Source organism: Arabidopsis lyrata (genome assembly GCF_000004255.2).
Source record: "Arabidopsis lyrata subsp. lyrata unplaced genomic scaffold ARALYscaffold_3, whole genome shotgun sequence".
NCBI lineage: Eukaryota > Viridiplantae > Streptophyta > Magnoliopsida > Brassicales > Brassicaceae > Arabidopsis > Arabidopsis lyrata.
The window spans coordinates 18,530,611-18,546,411 of NW_003302553.1; the positions used below are offsets into that span (position 1 = coordinate 18,530,611).

Consider the following 15,801-nt stretch of genomic DNA (forward strand, 5'->3'; position numbering starts at 1 on the left):
TAGCATTCTCAAATATTATTATTACACAGTTTTAATACTCGATAAGATTATTTTATTTTTATTTTTGAAGTTCAGGATAGTTTTTTTTTATTATTGCAAATCACCTTAATTTTTTTCAATCTATGTTAATTTTCTAAACACTAATTAATATTTAGTTTTTCTTTTTTAGGTATTCACTTTTTAATTTAGAAAAAATTAATAATATAGAAAATATACTAATATATATTATATTATAATTATAAATAATAATATGTTCTAAATTCTTTTTATTTTTTAATCGGTACTCAAATTTTAAATGTCTATTTTCCAGAAATGAATTGCTTTCTATTTTAAGTAAAAACCTTTAAATTTGGTTTTTTAACTCTTATTTTCTTTACTCTACTAAATAATTGTAACTCTTAAAAAATAAATTTTGTACCATTAAAATATATGATAAGTTTCTTTTTTCGTATCTCTAACTATTTAAAAATATTTACTCATTATATGTTAAAATATAATGATCTAATATTTATTCAATCTCTATTCAAAATTTTCATATTGTATATGATCTAATATACAATTTTTTCGTTTTTTCATAATATTTCATTAATTTTTGTCAATTATTATTTTTATTTAATGTGTGAATTAGTTTTCGTTTAATTGTTTTTGTTTTAATAAATGAAATAAGTGGAGCCCACAAAAAAATAAATTATGATGACATGGATGCTGATGTGGACACCCTAGATGGAGAGAAACTCTCCCATTATATATATAGATTATGAGAATAGTAATTGAGGTTTTGTATTTGTAGTTTTGTTTGGTTTTCGCTGTTTAACAATTGATTGTACTAATAATTTTTTAAAAAATTAATTTATGCTTTTTATTTAAAATTATCTTGAATTTTATAAATAACTTAAACATGGTAAGTTATAGAACGTAAAAATATATTATTTTATCAATAATGATTTATTTTGTATTTGGTTTATAACACATAGAATGAATTATTTATTCTAGAGTTAGAGGAATACATCAAAATGATTTTTAGGAAAAAAAACACCAAAAACATTATTGATTAAATTAATTCAATCGATGTAAATTGTTATGACTAACAAATTGTGGATGAAAAAACCCGCACAATGTGCGGGTATTAGCCTAGTAGTATAAAATTTTAGGCTTTTGTGTTTTATTTATTTTTAGATTTCCAAAACTTTAGTTATTTTAATGGAACTTACCAGAACTAATCCATTGTCTTAACAAAAAGGTAGAAAGGAAGATGAAAAACCACATGAAATTTTACAACTTGCACTATAATTGTTTACCATATGATTTTTTAATTAAATTTAATAAATGAATGAAATATTAACATGGCAATAAATAGCGTCGGTAAAGCAAATATATCGACAAAATTAGAAAACAAAGAAAATGTGGAAAAGCATTAAAAATAAGAAAAAATTGACAAACGTCACGACTCTGGTTAAAATCAAAAGTGAATACTCCAAAAATGAAGATGATATTTACCCAAAAATATCTAAAAAATTCTTAAAAAAAAAATTTTAACTAAAATTTTTAAATTTTAAGTTATATTTGTTTTGTTATTATTGTTTGGTTTGTTTAATGTTTAAGATTATATAATTATACTTTTATTTATAATTGTAGGATTCACCCGTGGTATACCATCCCATATTAATATCGACTCAAATCCGTCCCACCATATAACTTTGTCCCGTGAAATTAAACAGCATTTAGTTATTTTTCTTTTTAATAATATTTTTATTTAAAATACATATAATTCGAGTCAATTTAAAAGTTTGCTTTAACATAATATATATATTTTAATTGTTATAGAGTTCAAATATTATAAAAGTCTTATAGAACTTAAATCTTATAAATACTCTAAAAGTTTTATAAAGTTTAAATATTTATAAATATTTATAATGTATGTTTAAACTCTTTATAAATTCATATAAAGTACAAATATTTAAAATATTTGAAACTTCATAAATGTTTTAGTTTTTTTAATATTTAAAACATTTTATAAAGTTTAACTTTATAAAAAGTTTAAATAATTATAACATTTAACTTTTAATAAAGTTTAAATATTTATAATATTTTGAAACTTTTTAAAAGTTTAAATTCTTTAAAATAAAGAACCGGAGTAAACCGGATACAATTTTAATATTGGACGCTTGACAAATCAAGCTTCCTGCTCATTTGTATTCAGAATCATTTTAGTCCTTTTTATAGTATGATTATGAACCATTGCCCAATTTTTTAAGCAATGTGGGACATTGTACACATATTTTTTCTTCATCGATTGAGTCATATATGTCCATTTTTTAAAATTTGAATCACATTATATGCAGAAAAAATCTATTATTATATTAATTATATGTATTTTATATAAATTTAAAATAAATTAAATATAAGATCATATAAAAGTCAAAGAAGAATCAAATATTAATGTTTAAATTATGTAGAGATGTTTTAGGAAATTATCAATTAATCGAATTTAGAAACAAAATCAATTTATTACCATATTTGAAACCCACGGTTTCTAAAAGATTTTTTCAAAAAACATTTTGTAATATTAATTAATAGATAAATATTTATGACAATGACATTCTCTTGTAAATAAGTGTCAACTAAAGATTTATTTCATATTTGTACTTCGAAAATGTATATATAGATACATTACAATATCTCTCTCATATACGTGAAATGTCGAAATATGGTACGTTTCATTAAGGATCTAGCGAAGGAGGTCTTTGAGACACACTCTGTTTGAAGGGAAACACAGGAATGTGGTTAGGGTTGAGAGATATATTTCATGGGTACCTTTGTTCTAAATTTTGACTTGTTTGCAATTTTTTTTAAAAAACCCAAGATTTCAATTGTTAAAGTCTCGATGAAGATTACAGCGGTGAGAGTTCTTCTCGTCGTCTTCTTCATTTCGATTTCCAGCGTCTCCGGTCATTGCTATTTTCCGCATCTTTCGGCTACCGCTCCTATCAATCAGGAATGGGTAAAAATGAAAGTAGATGTAAAATTATTACTTAAATGCGAGTATTCTCTTTTGCTTTGATATATATTTTTGTTGTTTGTAAATATATGGTCACAAGCTATACATACTTCCGAAAAGATGGATATCTCCGAAAGATCGGGCATTACCGACATCGTTGTCGTCTTCATACCACAGTCTGGAGCTTCAATTGTCTGAAATTTTTCCGTCAGCTTTTTCTCTTTTTTCATCATATTTCAATTGTATTTTTATTTGTAGTTTTGTTTGGTTACCTCTGTTTAACAATAAATTGTATTAATATTTTATTATTTTTAAGAAAAATAATTTATGCTTTTTATCTTATTTTATAAATTACTTAAACATTGTAGTTTATAAAACGTCCCCATATATATTATTTTATCAATAATAATTTAGTTTGTATCTTTGTTTTTAGTTTATAACACATAAATATTATTTGATATGTGGAGGATTTTGAACTTTTTCTTTCAATTCTAATGAACATATAAACTCTTAAAATTATTCCTTATTCCATGAATAGTATAAAATTTTAGGTTTTGAGAACTATTTGTCAAACACTTTTAATTCTACTATCCTTATACTTATTATTATAAAACCAAAAACAAAACACATTTTAATATTGGATAAACTTGCCAAAAATAATATTTTAGAATTTTTAAATATTTTTGCTTAAATAGAAAGATTCTTTATGTATCAAAGACATTAAATTTTTTAATCGAAATTTATTATTTCCTAAATTACTAGAAAAAATGATTTTCTTAAATAAAAATAAATAAATTGTATGGTCTAAAATTGATACAGCCATTAGAGGAATCATTAGAGGAATGACTATTAGTCAGATTTATAGGCCAGATAGGCTTATTTGGCATTATACAAATTCAGGGAAATATACAGTAAAGTCTGGATATCGACTAGCTCGACAGATGTGCGAGACGGTAGAATGGGGACCAAATTTTAAAATCCTACAAGCTCAAGCGTGGAAAGTCAAAGCTCCTCCAAAAATAAAACATTTCTTATGGCAAATCGCTTCAGGATCTTTGGCAGTTACATCAAAATTAGTACAGCGAGGGATTAGCTGTGACACTATTTGTAAAAGGTGTGAGTTGGCAGAGGAAACTATAAATCATGCTTTATTTGCGTGTTCTCATTCTCTGAAATATGGGAATTATCCGCGGTTCCTTTGGTTCCAGGTTGTTTTCCACTAAATTCGGAACTTTCAAATCTAGATTATCTTTATTGGAGGATACCACCTCCTCGAGATGGGGGGAAAAAACAAATTGTTTTGCCTGGATTTTGTGGTTCATATGGAAATATAGGAATAAAAAATTTTTTAAAGGAATACAAACAGATCCTACAGATATTTTAAATCACGCCTTGAGTGAGAAATTACTGTGGGAAGAAGCTCAAATGGATCCGATCGACAATATTACATTTACGGAATTTTCGGAACCCCCAAACCAATCATTACGATGTCGGTTTGATGGTTCATGGAAAGCTACGGATCCAACAATGGGTTTAGGTTGGTGGTGTTTTCAGGGAACTGCTCAAACTATACTGCTTGGTGCAAAATGCCTTAGGAGATCGCCCTCACCCCTTCATTCGGAAATGGAAGCTTTAATTTGGGCCATGAAGAATATCCTTTCAAGAAGGATTGCCTGTCAGGCGTTTGAATCAGACTGCTCAGAATTGGTCTCGATGGTACAGTCACCTGACGAATGGCCAGCTTTCTCCAACCTTCTAGACGAGTTTGGTTTGCTACGTGTTTCCTTTTCATCTTTCTCACTTTCCCTTATTTCTCGTTCTTGTAATTTAAAAGCGGACTGTTTAGCGCGCTCTTCTAGACTTTTATTTTCTGAAGCTACTTTTGTAAACATTTCTCCTCCTAGTTGGGCAACCAACCAATGAATTTTTTAATAAATGTGTGGTTGACAAAAAAAAAAAAAAAAAAAAAAAAAAAAAAAAAAAAATTTGATACAACCTTTTTCCTATAAATATCATGTATAGTGTCCATCCATCCAACGCAATCCTTGTAGAAAGAGTCAATTCTTGTGGGTTCTTCAACAAGTATATTAGATTGATGAAGTTGTAAGAAGCACAAAACCCACATTCACCTTTGAATATCGATACTCCAACACTAATCATCTCTACGATATAGATGTAGGTTTTGCTTCGTGCCTCTCCTCTACTTAAGCATAAAGCAACATATATGTATAAAAAGCAATAAAGAAAACCACCTGTCTTCTTTTGAGCAGATAAAACTTTACGCTAGTTTTGAGTTTAATTATTGGCAGCTGTTTAGAAAACAGATCTATGCTTCTATTTACGGTTCAAAATATTGATCCCAACTAGGTGATATACTAGTGTCGACGGGTTGTATCCTCACAAAAAGTTTCGATTAAGTCTACCACCCCATCAAACTTGACCCTTGGGCTCTAGGTACATCAAAATTTGACAATGTCTATCCCCACGACGTTTAAAATTTGCTCAACGATCTAGAATTAAGCTTTCGCTTCGTAGACCCTTCACTTCGAGCATAAAGCAATATGTTTACAAATAAATAAAAAAAAAACCATCACCTATCTTCTTTTGAGCAAAGATAATTCGTAAGCATCGAGTTCAATTGATGTCATCAGTTTTTTTTTTAAAAACACTCATATACTCTTCTATCATTAACGGTTCGAAGAATTAATGACAACTATGCATAAAATGTTGTATGCATCTAACTAAAGAAAGTAAAATCAAGGGTATATGTATTTTACTTTATAACATCTTTCCTGATCAAGTTGAAGTTTGCTGGTTGCAAACGCCTAATTTGAAAATGATGCTCTCGAATCTACGTCCGCGGAATTCCTTTTGTGTAGATATATCAAAAAGCTAGGCATGTTTCTCGGTAGTAAGTACTTTCGTTAGAACTTCCTAATAAAAGGATGTTAAATGACAACTTGTTTGTAACTTTTCTCAATGGTAGTCACATTTAACTATCATACTCCACGAAAATGCCTTGTCCTTCAAAATATTCTTGATTTACGTATGTGAATTTTATTGTTCCTTGTCTTGTCCAACTCCTACATAATTCTATCTAGAAGAGATTAATTTTCCACGACTTCTATAATATTATAGTGACAAGTTTAGAGTTTTCGTGTTCGTTGAGGAGTTTTCGTTTCCACATTGTCCAATACTATAATAAGTTAGAATTGTTATTTTATTTTCTTCTTCTTTTTATTGATTTTCATGCCAAATGGGTGGCTGACAATAAGGAGTGTTGAGTTTTCTATTTTGTAGTCGTAAGCCAATAAAACTATATAATATAGTCTTTATATCTTGAATTCTGACCGATTATCATTTCTTTCAAAACGAATTATATTCTTTGGAAAATTTTCTCCCAAACTTATTTTACTATTATACATTGACTATTATGATTATTCTTTCCCTTTATTATTGACTTTTCTCCTGAGAGGAACAAAACCTTGTCTGATTCGGTTTGTCAAGGTGTGATATTTTTTTTTTTATCTATTCTCATGTAATGATGTTGAGATATATTAGCCAAGAATTTTCTATACTTTTTAAGCAAAAGCATGAAGGTTTCTATGAGGCTTCTTAGTCATTTCTTGAGCATGTTCATACGTGACTTAACTTTCCTGTAGCCCTCATAGATTAAGACAACAAAACTTGGTCTACACAAGTTTTAACAAAAGAAATAGCATCAAAAGAACAAAATTTGGTCTAAACTTTGTCCGGTAAACTTAGATACTTTGAATTCTGCCATAACTATGGTATAAGTTATGAGTGGTAAATAAGGTTCCTCGTAACTTGGTTAAAGAACATTTCTTTATTAGGACTTGTCTGCAAAAGTTGAAATACTTCATACTTGTACTAATACGTACTAGTGGTGACATGCTATAAAAGTCATCTTGGTTTAAAGAATGATATAACATAACCATTTGTATCATTAGTTGCATTTGGTCTAATTTTACAAGAGCCATTTGTCATATAAATAATTTTACGGGTGGGATCAAAAACTAGGTAGCTAACAAGTTTTTAATACCTATATATTGTGTTAATTCACCTGCTTTGTTTAGGTTTGATTCTGATCATGCGCTCGTGTGCATGAAAGTACCACACATGCATGGAAGTCAACAAGTTGATAATATCCACTAGGTCCGATTTATAAAAAAATATTACTTCACCTCTGCAGTGGCATGGCATTGAAGTCAGCTACCATGCACCATCTATTATGACACCAATTTTTTGGGAATCTGAATGTTAGTCCTAGTTGATGAAAAAAGAAAAGAGAAGAATGTTAGTCCTAGTCCCACTATAGGTTTCTTCGTCGTAAAACTTGAAGTTGTTCTTTTTTTTTTTTTTTTTTTTTTTTCTAATCTAGAATTTCCAAAAGGTCAGATTACATACAATTCACAAATATAAAGATAGTTTAAATTCATTTCAATAAAAGTTGTTGTAGCGTCAATATTTTTTAAAAATATCCGTTTCTAACAATTTTAGCTAATTGACATTAGCTATAATATGTTTGTTTTGTCTATTATACATACAAATTTTTTAAATGGAACGCAAGGAGTATTAAATATTAGGTTTCTGACCAAAAGAAAGGATGGCATTGATTGCTAGAGATTTCAAATGATATATATTTGTTCTTCAAATGTTATTTAAGTACCTACAAATAATAATCTATTTAAGAAAATAATATGCTCATATATTGGTCCAACATTTAATGGACAATAAGAAGACATGGTGTGAATATATCTGACTCACTAGCCGTGCATGGATTGGCTGCTTCAGAAATTTCTGCACTCTATCCACTTGAAGGTGACATATATATACTCATTTTAATAGTGCTTATTGGTACTTACTTGGAGTATATATATACGCACGTATCAGATCAGGTTGTATTATAATTGTCTACATAATCGAAGCTGTCATAACTTGCAAGTAAAGAATGGTCAGTCTAATGTTCTGTAGTTCGGCCTCACCTTTATGTTCTTCTCCATCAAAAATTACCAAGGCTAGGTACTTTTTTACAAATTGTAATGCAAGACATGGACTCAAAAGATTTTACTTTCTATTAATTTATCGCTATCTTATAATCGGCTTAATGATACACTGAAACTTTACTCTTTCTTCTACAGTTTGGACTTCGATATGAAGAAACTTGGTAAGTTTATTTTCTCATCTTGAATCTCAAAACTATGAGAAGATATAGCTGTATATTTGGTTATCTCTTGTCCTAATTATGCTAGCTTTTTCAGGTGGCAGCACAAAACTTGTCCGGAACGTGAATTTGGAGAAACTAAAGAACAATTATTTGTTTCCTGAAGTAAGTTCATAACCTGATCTCATCTTTATTGCTTTATATAGATATTCCATTATTTGGTATTTAATTGACAGTTTGTTTTCGTGTAAATAGATCAACAGACGTGAGCTTGAGCACATTGAAAAGCATCCAAATGTACAATTGATAAGCCTTGGGACTGGTGATACAACAAAGCCTATACCAGAGCAAATAACCTCACATATGTCTAACGTATGACTCTTTTTTTTGGTATTTGATTTACCTTTTTAATTTTTTTTTTGCGTTAAGCCCTAGCTAAAACATATGGAAGGACTATAACTTCTTACTAAAGGGTCTAAAAAAATGTTTTTGTCCCGGGGACCAAAAAATATTGAGCCGGTCCTGGTCCTGTGTACCGACGGATAGTATTTCTTCATCTCCAAAACTCGTGGAAAAATCTTAATCTAATTTTTGTGATGCAACTACCTAATCTGATTTTTCTGCATGATAGAAAATTGTGTGAGGGATCGTATTGCCCTAGTTGCATTTGCATAGTAATATCTTTGATTTAATCCCCCAAATCAGACAAGCTGCCGGTTGGTAACCAGTCTGGTCTGAAATTTATCCTAAACCACAAGACCCTGAGACCCACTTAAACATAGTCAAACTCTGTTTGAAATCAGAAATTGACCGTTTTGTGGTATAGCCCGATTTTCTTACATGAAGGCTTAAACTGTTCAACTCATACAAATCGTCTTCTTGACTGGACAATCTCAAAAGTCAGATGTCGTTCGTTCTCTTCTTGCTTTTTTCGAAATTTTCGATATTGTCATGGTTTTTGTTATCATGCAAATTAATTATTTTTCTTCAAATTTTTTTAATGGTCGTCGACGCATATGTCGGCCTTTTTTTTGGTCTAGCTCGGTTGGTCTTTTATGTATGTGTATGTTTCGTATATTATAATAGGATGATATGAAGATTTCTCGAGTATTTTTTTGTGGTTAACAGGAAAAATCACAATGTCTATGCTTCGTGAATGGTTCTTTTTTTATTTTAGTTTTAGTAATATCTCTTGTCCCATTATGCGTTCGTTTATATATAATTGCTCTGGTGCAACAAGGGAAGACATGTGTTTCTTTGTCAAATATCTATGCTTTTGTTATTTCTATTGTCCATAGTGCTTTTATAGTGTATGTTTTGTCTGACTTTCATCGACTTTGGTTCTTTTGTTTTAACTACTTTGATTGATGTATATTGCTCTTCTGGTATTTTCTTATATATGTGTAGGTAGTGAATTTTTTTTTATTGTTTTTAAACTATATAATGAAACTATCACTTGGTAATTAAATCATTGGCAATTTTGTCACTGAACAAGGGAAAAATATGTAAAATATAATTTTTTAGATTTTTTTGGAAGACTAGTACTTAGTACTTAGTAGTCAACTAGTCATTAGTAAGTAGTAACATGTGTTGAATTTTGATTATTCAGTTCGCACATGGCCTATCGACGGTAGAAGGATATAGAGGGTATGGACTGGAACAAGGAAATAAGGTAATTATGGTCCTCTTTTCTTTGCGTTGACAAAAGTTGTTTCAATTTAATTTGTTGTTTATTCAACCGATCCTAACCCTAAGTTCTAAACATTTTTTTTCTGGATATTTTACCTCTTTTATATTTGTAAACCGAAAGAAGGATTTAAATTAAACTTACATTTTCATAGTCTCATTATCGTAGTCTCTAGTGAGACTATAAACCAGAGAATTATTTAAGTAGTGAGTCTATTCCTTTGTATTAACATATATATATTTTTTTTCTTAGACCCTGCGAAAAGCTATTGCTGAAACGTTTTATAGAGATTTGCACGTAAAAAGCAATGAAGTTTTTGTATCAGATGGTGCACAAAGTGATATTTCTCGTCTTCAGGTATGCATCTAGGCCAGAGTATTTTGACTTTCTTGATATTTAACACATTCTTTTGGCGTTATGCTGATTCGAGTTTCAAATCTTTAGCTACTCCTAGGCTCCAACGTCACAATTGCTGTGCAAGATCCTACCTTCCCGGTACTATTTTATGTTTACGTTCTCATTTTTTAATGAGAAGTTGTTTTTTTTTTTTTTTGCCTCTTATGCTGCTTTTTTTGTTTTGGATTCAGGCTTACATAGATTCAAGTGTGATAATTGGTCAGACTGGTCATTTCCATGAACCAACCAAGAAGTACCAAAATGTTGTCTACATGCCATGTGGGCCTAAAAATAGTTTTTTCCCTGATCTGGCTATGACCCCAAGGACTGATGTCATCTTCTTTTGTTCTCCTAATAACCCTACTGGTTATGTTGCATCCAGAAAACAACTACATCAACTAGTTGATTTTGCAAAGAGAAATGGTTCCATAATTATTTTTGACTCTGCATATGCTGCTTTTATCGAAGACGATAGCCCACGTTCAATATATGAAATTCCTGGTGCTAGAGAGGTGAGAGTAGTTTACATAATCATGTCTATTTATTGTGGCCGTCCTTTTGCATTCATCCATTGAATTACTCTTTGCTAGGTGGCGATTGAAGTTTCTTCATTCTCTAAGTTTGCGGGTTTCACCGGTGTTCGGCTTGGTTGGACTATCATCCCTGATGAGCTCTTGTACTCTAATGGTTTTCCCATTATCAACGATTTCCATCGCATAGTTACCACTTCCTTCAATGGAGCTTCAAATATTGCTCAGGCAGGTGGACTAGCATGCCTTTCTTCTGGTGGCCTTAAGGTAATAAAACTTTATAGCATTTGCTTACATTTTTTCTAAATAACCCACAATGGTACTAACTAATGCCTTATAAATTCACATGTGCACTCTCATATTTTTGTTTCGTTTTCTTCAATTTATGTTTCTTGGGTTAAAACATTACAGGAGATACGGTCAGTGAACGACTACTACAAAGAGAACAGGAAGATACTGATGGACACTCTAGTCTCGCTCGGCCTCAAGGTTTATGGTGGCGTAAATGCTCCATACTTGTGGGTTCACTTCAAGGGATCAAAATCATGGGACGTTTTTGCTGAGATTCTAGAAAACACTCATATAATAACAGTACCAGGCTCAGGTTTTGGACCCGGTGGAGAAGAGTATTTGAGGATTAGTGGGTTTGGACGCAGAGAGGACATTGTTGAAGCATCAAAGAGGTTGCAGAATTTCTTTAACACACGAACCAAACATTTTACTTATCTCTCTTCTTCTTCTAATACCAATTAGGCTAAACACATATCGTCTTTGTAAGCATCGTCTTGAATAATTTCTCCCACCTATCTTGTACCATAATGTATATTATTGAAATAATAAAAGCTACGGGACCATGTTAGTTGTTTAGCATAATCGTAAGTTTTATCTTCGAAAAGTAAAGGAAATTTTATTCATAAATCGGATCACCTTCTCGTGGAGAGAAAAATTATATATAGGATCGTTTAGCTTAGAGACAAAAATAGAATAATTATTTGTATGAGACAGTAAGATTCTTTGTCGAAGGTGAGGAACAAATAAACGTTATAAATAAATCTGAAATTCGAAAGAATTACAAATAAACCAGTTTCTCTTTTAGCCATACGCGTGGGATACGTTCAGTTTAGCTGAGAAAATGAACGAGTTGATTTTCAATAGGGTTCAAGTGTTAATTTATTTTGAGATAATTGGGTGAGAGATATTGGTTGTTGGGTAAATTAGTTTTTTTGGTAAATTCATATGTGGTCCATAGCAATAAAAATACTACGGAAGACGAATGAATTGTTTTTGTTATTATCTCTTAACTCTTGGATGTTCATTTGCCTAGCATGTTCATCATTTTCTCAAGTCCCATCATCTATTTCTAACATCATTGTTTAATTTCTCTCGGTTCTGATTTAACTTGTTTAATCTGTCGTGTATACTATTCGCTCCATTGCATCGGAAAATTCGCAGTATATACTATTCACTCTGTCGCACCGGAAAATTCGATGTATATACTATTCACTCTGTCGCACCGGAAAATTTTGATAATTTATATTTATCTAAATTCACTAATGTCTTTCCAAGGATTAACTTAGATCTGCATTTTTGTGTTATAGATGTATGTGTGGATGTCCAAAAAACTTTGTAGATATATATTTATATCTAGCATGTTGCCTCCTCTGTCGAGTAGATCTATTATGAGAAAATATATTTAATTTGGAGGACTACAAACAATCTAGAGCTGCCTTTCTGGTTATTTGCGGACAAAGAAGAACATGTTTGGTATAGAGTCAACTTGTTGGTGAAAATTTGACGAAATCCGAAGAAGATTCGGCGATAACTCGACGAAAACCAGTGAACATCATTTGAAAATCCGACGAAATTTATGATTCCAATAATATTTCGGTGTCCAATTTCAGTGCAATTGTCACTTTCTCTGTTCGATATTTTGTGATACGATGGTTGTAATATATGTTTGTAGCGTGTATATAAATTTTAATAACACTTTATATACGTGTTTACATGTATAAAAATGATAATAAACCTCTATATACGTGTTTACATTTATACAAATGTTAATAACGGAGTATTTACGCTTTTGTTTTCTTTTTGGTGGTTCTACATTTTCGTGATATATCAAAAGACCTATTTCTTGGATATCCACACAACAAGGTTAGACCATCTCCACTGCAAGGTTTTTAATCTTGTTCTTAGCTTAATTATGATAAAAATTAAATGTGTAATTGGTTTATTAGTGAAGAGTCGACTCTTAAATAAGAGTCAAAACTAAGGTTAAGAGGCGGACGCGTGTCAATCGTTTATAAGCTGAAGAGAAAATATAAAATAGAAAAAAAGAGAATCGCGTGTTTTTCTCTCTTCTCCTCTCTCTCTCTCTCTCTTTTTCACGTGATTCTCTTCTCTGGCGAAATTGGAGGCAATTCGCGTTTAATCAGAACATCGGAGACTCCTCCTAATCTAAAAAAAGAGAAAATACAAGTTTTCCTCCTAATCTATTCCGACGCCGTGTTAGAATGAACAAGCCCTTGTTCATGCGTATTGTTGATCGACTCTCCAATGAAATTCCATTCTTTCAACAAAGAAGAGAGGTTATCGGAAGGTTAGGTTTCTCTGCATTACAAAAGTCTATAGCAGCAATTCGTATGCTGGTATATGGTTGTGGGGCTGATGCGGTTGACATATACCTCCAGATTGGTGAAAGCACTTCGATGAAGTGCATGGAACATTTTGTTGATGGAATAATTTTTCTGTTTGGAGATGAGGACCTAAGAAAACCCACATCAGAAGATCTTCCACGGCTACTCATTATTGGAGAGATTCGAGGATTTCCCGGGATGATGGGAAGCATCGATTGTATGCATTGGGAGTGGAAAAATTTCCCCACCTCTTGGAAAGGGAAATATACACGTAGTTCTGGAAAACCAATGATCGTTTTAGAGCTTGTAGCTTCCCAAGATCTTTGGATATGACACACGTTTTTTAGACCTCCAGATACTTTAAACGATATCAATATTCTTGATCGCTCTCCAGTTTTTAATGAAATCTTACAAGGTTGAGCTCCGAAAGTGAATTATTTAGTCAACAGGAATGAGTATCATTTGGGCTACTATCTCACTGATGGAATTTATCCTAAATGGACTACATTTATCCAATCTATTTCAATTCCATAAGGTCGGAAAGCATCTTTATTTGCAACCAATCAAGAAGCTTGCCGTAAAGATGTCGAGCATGCTTTTGGAGTTTTGCAAGCTCGATTTGCCATTGTAAAAAATCCGGCTCTTATTTGGGATAAGGTAAAAATATGAAATATTATGCGAGCATGTATAATACTTCACAATATGATAGTAGAAGACGAACAAGATGGGTATACTTAGTTTGATGTATCCGAATTCGAACAAGCGGAATCTGCCGGAAGTTCACAGGTGGATTTCACCTATTCTACAGATATGCTTTCAAATCTCGTAATATGATGGCCACTCGAACTCGACTTCGTGATCGAGCTATGCATCAACAATTGTAATATGATTTGGTTCAGCATATATGGAAATTTTTTGGCAACAATCAAGTTTCAAACTATTAAGTTTTATGTTATGTATGTTATAAATTGTATGTCATGTATGTTTCAAATTTTATCATTTGTGATAATTATTAAGTTTTCTAAAATAAAAATTGTTTATTTTATTTCTTTTTTAAATTAATCTTTTTTTTCTCTAAGAACCACAACTTAAGAGTGTACCATTGGATATAGAAAAAAATTAAAACCATTACACAATCTGAAATATAAAATTTTAAAAATTAATATAAAAACGAATCATAAGAGCTAAGATTAAGAGCCCATTGTTGAGGCTGCTCTTAGTTGTTTAAAATTTTTCAGTTTTTTTTGTAGGATTAAAATTTTTCATTTATGCCCAAACGATTTGGATACCAGTTCAAATTTGAGAGATACATAATAATAAATGCTAATTTTTGCTAAAAAAAAAATGTTAGTTCAACTGGTGCGCATTTAATAAATGTCAGTTTGTTCTTTCGTTTCCCTTAAAAGTGAAAAGTTTCTACCACGCGCAGAGACAAAAAAGACAGTGGTTTTTTCGTAATTATTTGCAAATCCAAACCCTTTTCCAACGTTATTTGTAGCTCGTCAAAAGACAAACATCCCTAATGTTTTTATCCTAATTTTATACTCTATTTTTGTTTTTGCACAAATTCACTCATTTATTTATTTATTTAGAGTACCATATAATTTATAAATATTATATTATTTACTTTTAGTACCATATAATTTATAATGAAAATAATTGCATAAAATATGTATAAAATTTTATTTACAAAAAAAGTATGGTTAAAATGTATTTTATTGGTTTTTAAATTAAAGAAAAAACAGATAACATAACATATCCGCAGTTAACACATTTGAACAACTACATATATGCTGCAAAAGGTGGATCGCATGCAAAACAACAATTACTTTTAAATTTTGGACTGCAAGTGGTTCAAAATTATTTTATTATTGGCTCTGATAAAGAAAGCGTATCGGACAAAGCGGATCAAGCGTATCAAGCTGAACAAAAGCGGATCAGGGAGATCTGGCGGTACAAGTGCGGATCGAGCGGATATTGCGGTTCAAAATAAATGTTTGACTGGTAAAATCGGATCAAAAAGAGGTACGGTTTTCAATCATTTATTGAATAACGCAGTTATGTCATCAATCAACTTTGTTTATTGAAATTTATGTTTAAAAAGAAAAAAAGAATTGCGGTTTGTCCAGAAGATTAAATATTGGACCGCGTTTCAAGTCATTATTCAGTGGTTTGTTCGAAAAACGCAACAGATAATGTTTTTTCTTTTAAATTTCAATTTTTGATAATAAATCTATTATATATATATGGTATATCACCAAAATGATATTACATACTAAAGAAAAAAAAAATTTCTCTCTACCAAAATCATATTACAAATTTACAGTTCCACCACACCACTCCTCTTTATTATTTGTTCCCATCTACGT

The 15,801-nt window shown here is 30.8% G+C and overlaps 1 protein-coding gene across 1 annotated transcript; it reads left to right on the forward strand.

Moving 5' to 3' along the window:
* The first annotated feature begins 7,460 nt into the window (after positions 1 to 7,460).
* Positions 7,461 to 11,669, forward strand: LOC9319879 (aminotransferase ALD1). Its single transcript, XM_002883766.2, has 10 exons — positions 7,461 to 8,041; positions 8,161 to 8,186; positions 8,281 to 8,348; positions 8,439 to 8,555; positions 9,793 to 9,855; positions 10,123 to 10,227; positions 10,315 to 10,365; positions 10,458 to 10,778; positions 10,857 to 11,063; positions 11,208 to 11,669. Exons 1-10 carry the CDS (start codon positions 7,971 to 7,973, stop codon positions 11,547 to 11,549), a joined length of 1,371 nt encoding a protein of 456 aa, XP_002883812.1. The 5' UTR covers positions 7,461 to 7,970; the 3' UTR covers positions 11,550 to 11,669.
* Positions 11,670 to 15,801: the final 4,132 nt, after the last annotated feature.

Bases quoted from the DNA above. Each gene is read 5' to 3' on its own strand.
- LOC9319879 (XM_002883766.2), top strand. From the start codon at position 7,971: ATGGTCAGTCTAATGTTCTGTAGTTCGGCCTCACCTTTATGTTCTTCT. The intron at 8,187-8,280 runs GTAAGTTTATTT...TAGCTTTTTCAG, and splicing joins CTTCGATATGAAGAAACTTG to GTGGCAGCACAAAACTTGTC. The intron at 11,064-11,207 runs GTAATAAAACTT...AAAACATTACAG, and splicing joins TTTCTTCTGGTGGCCTTAAG to GAGATACGGTCAGTGAACGA.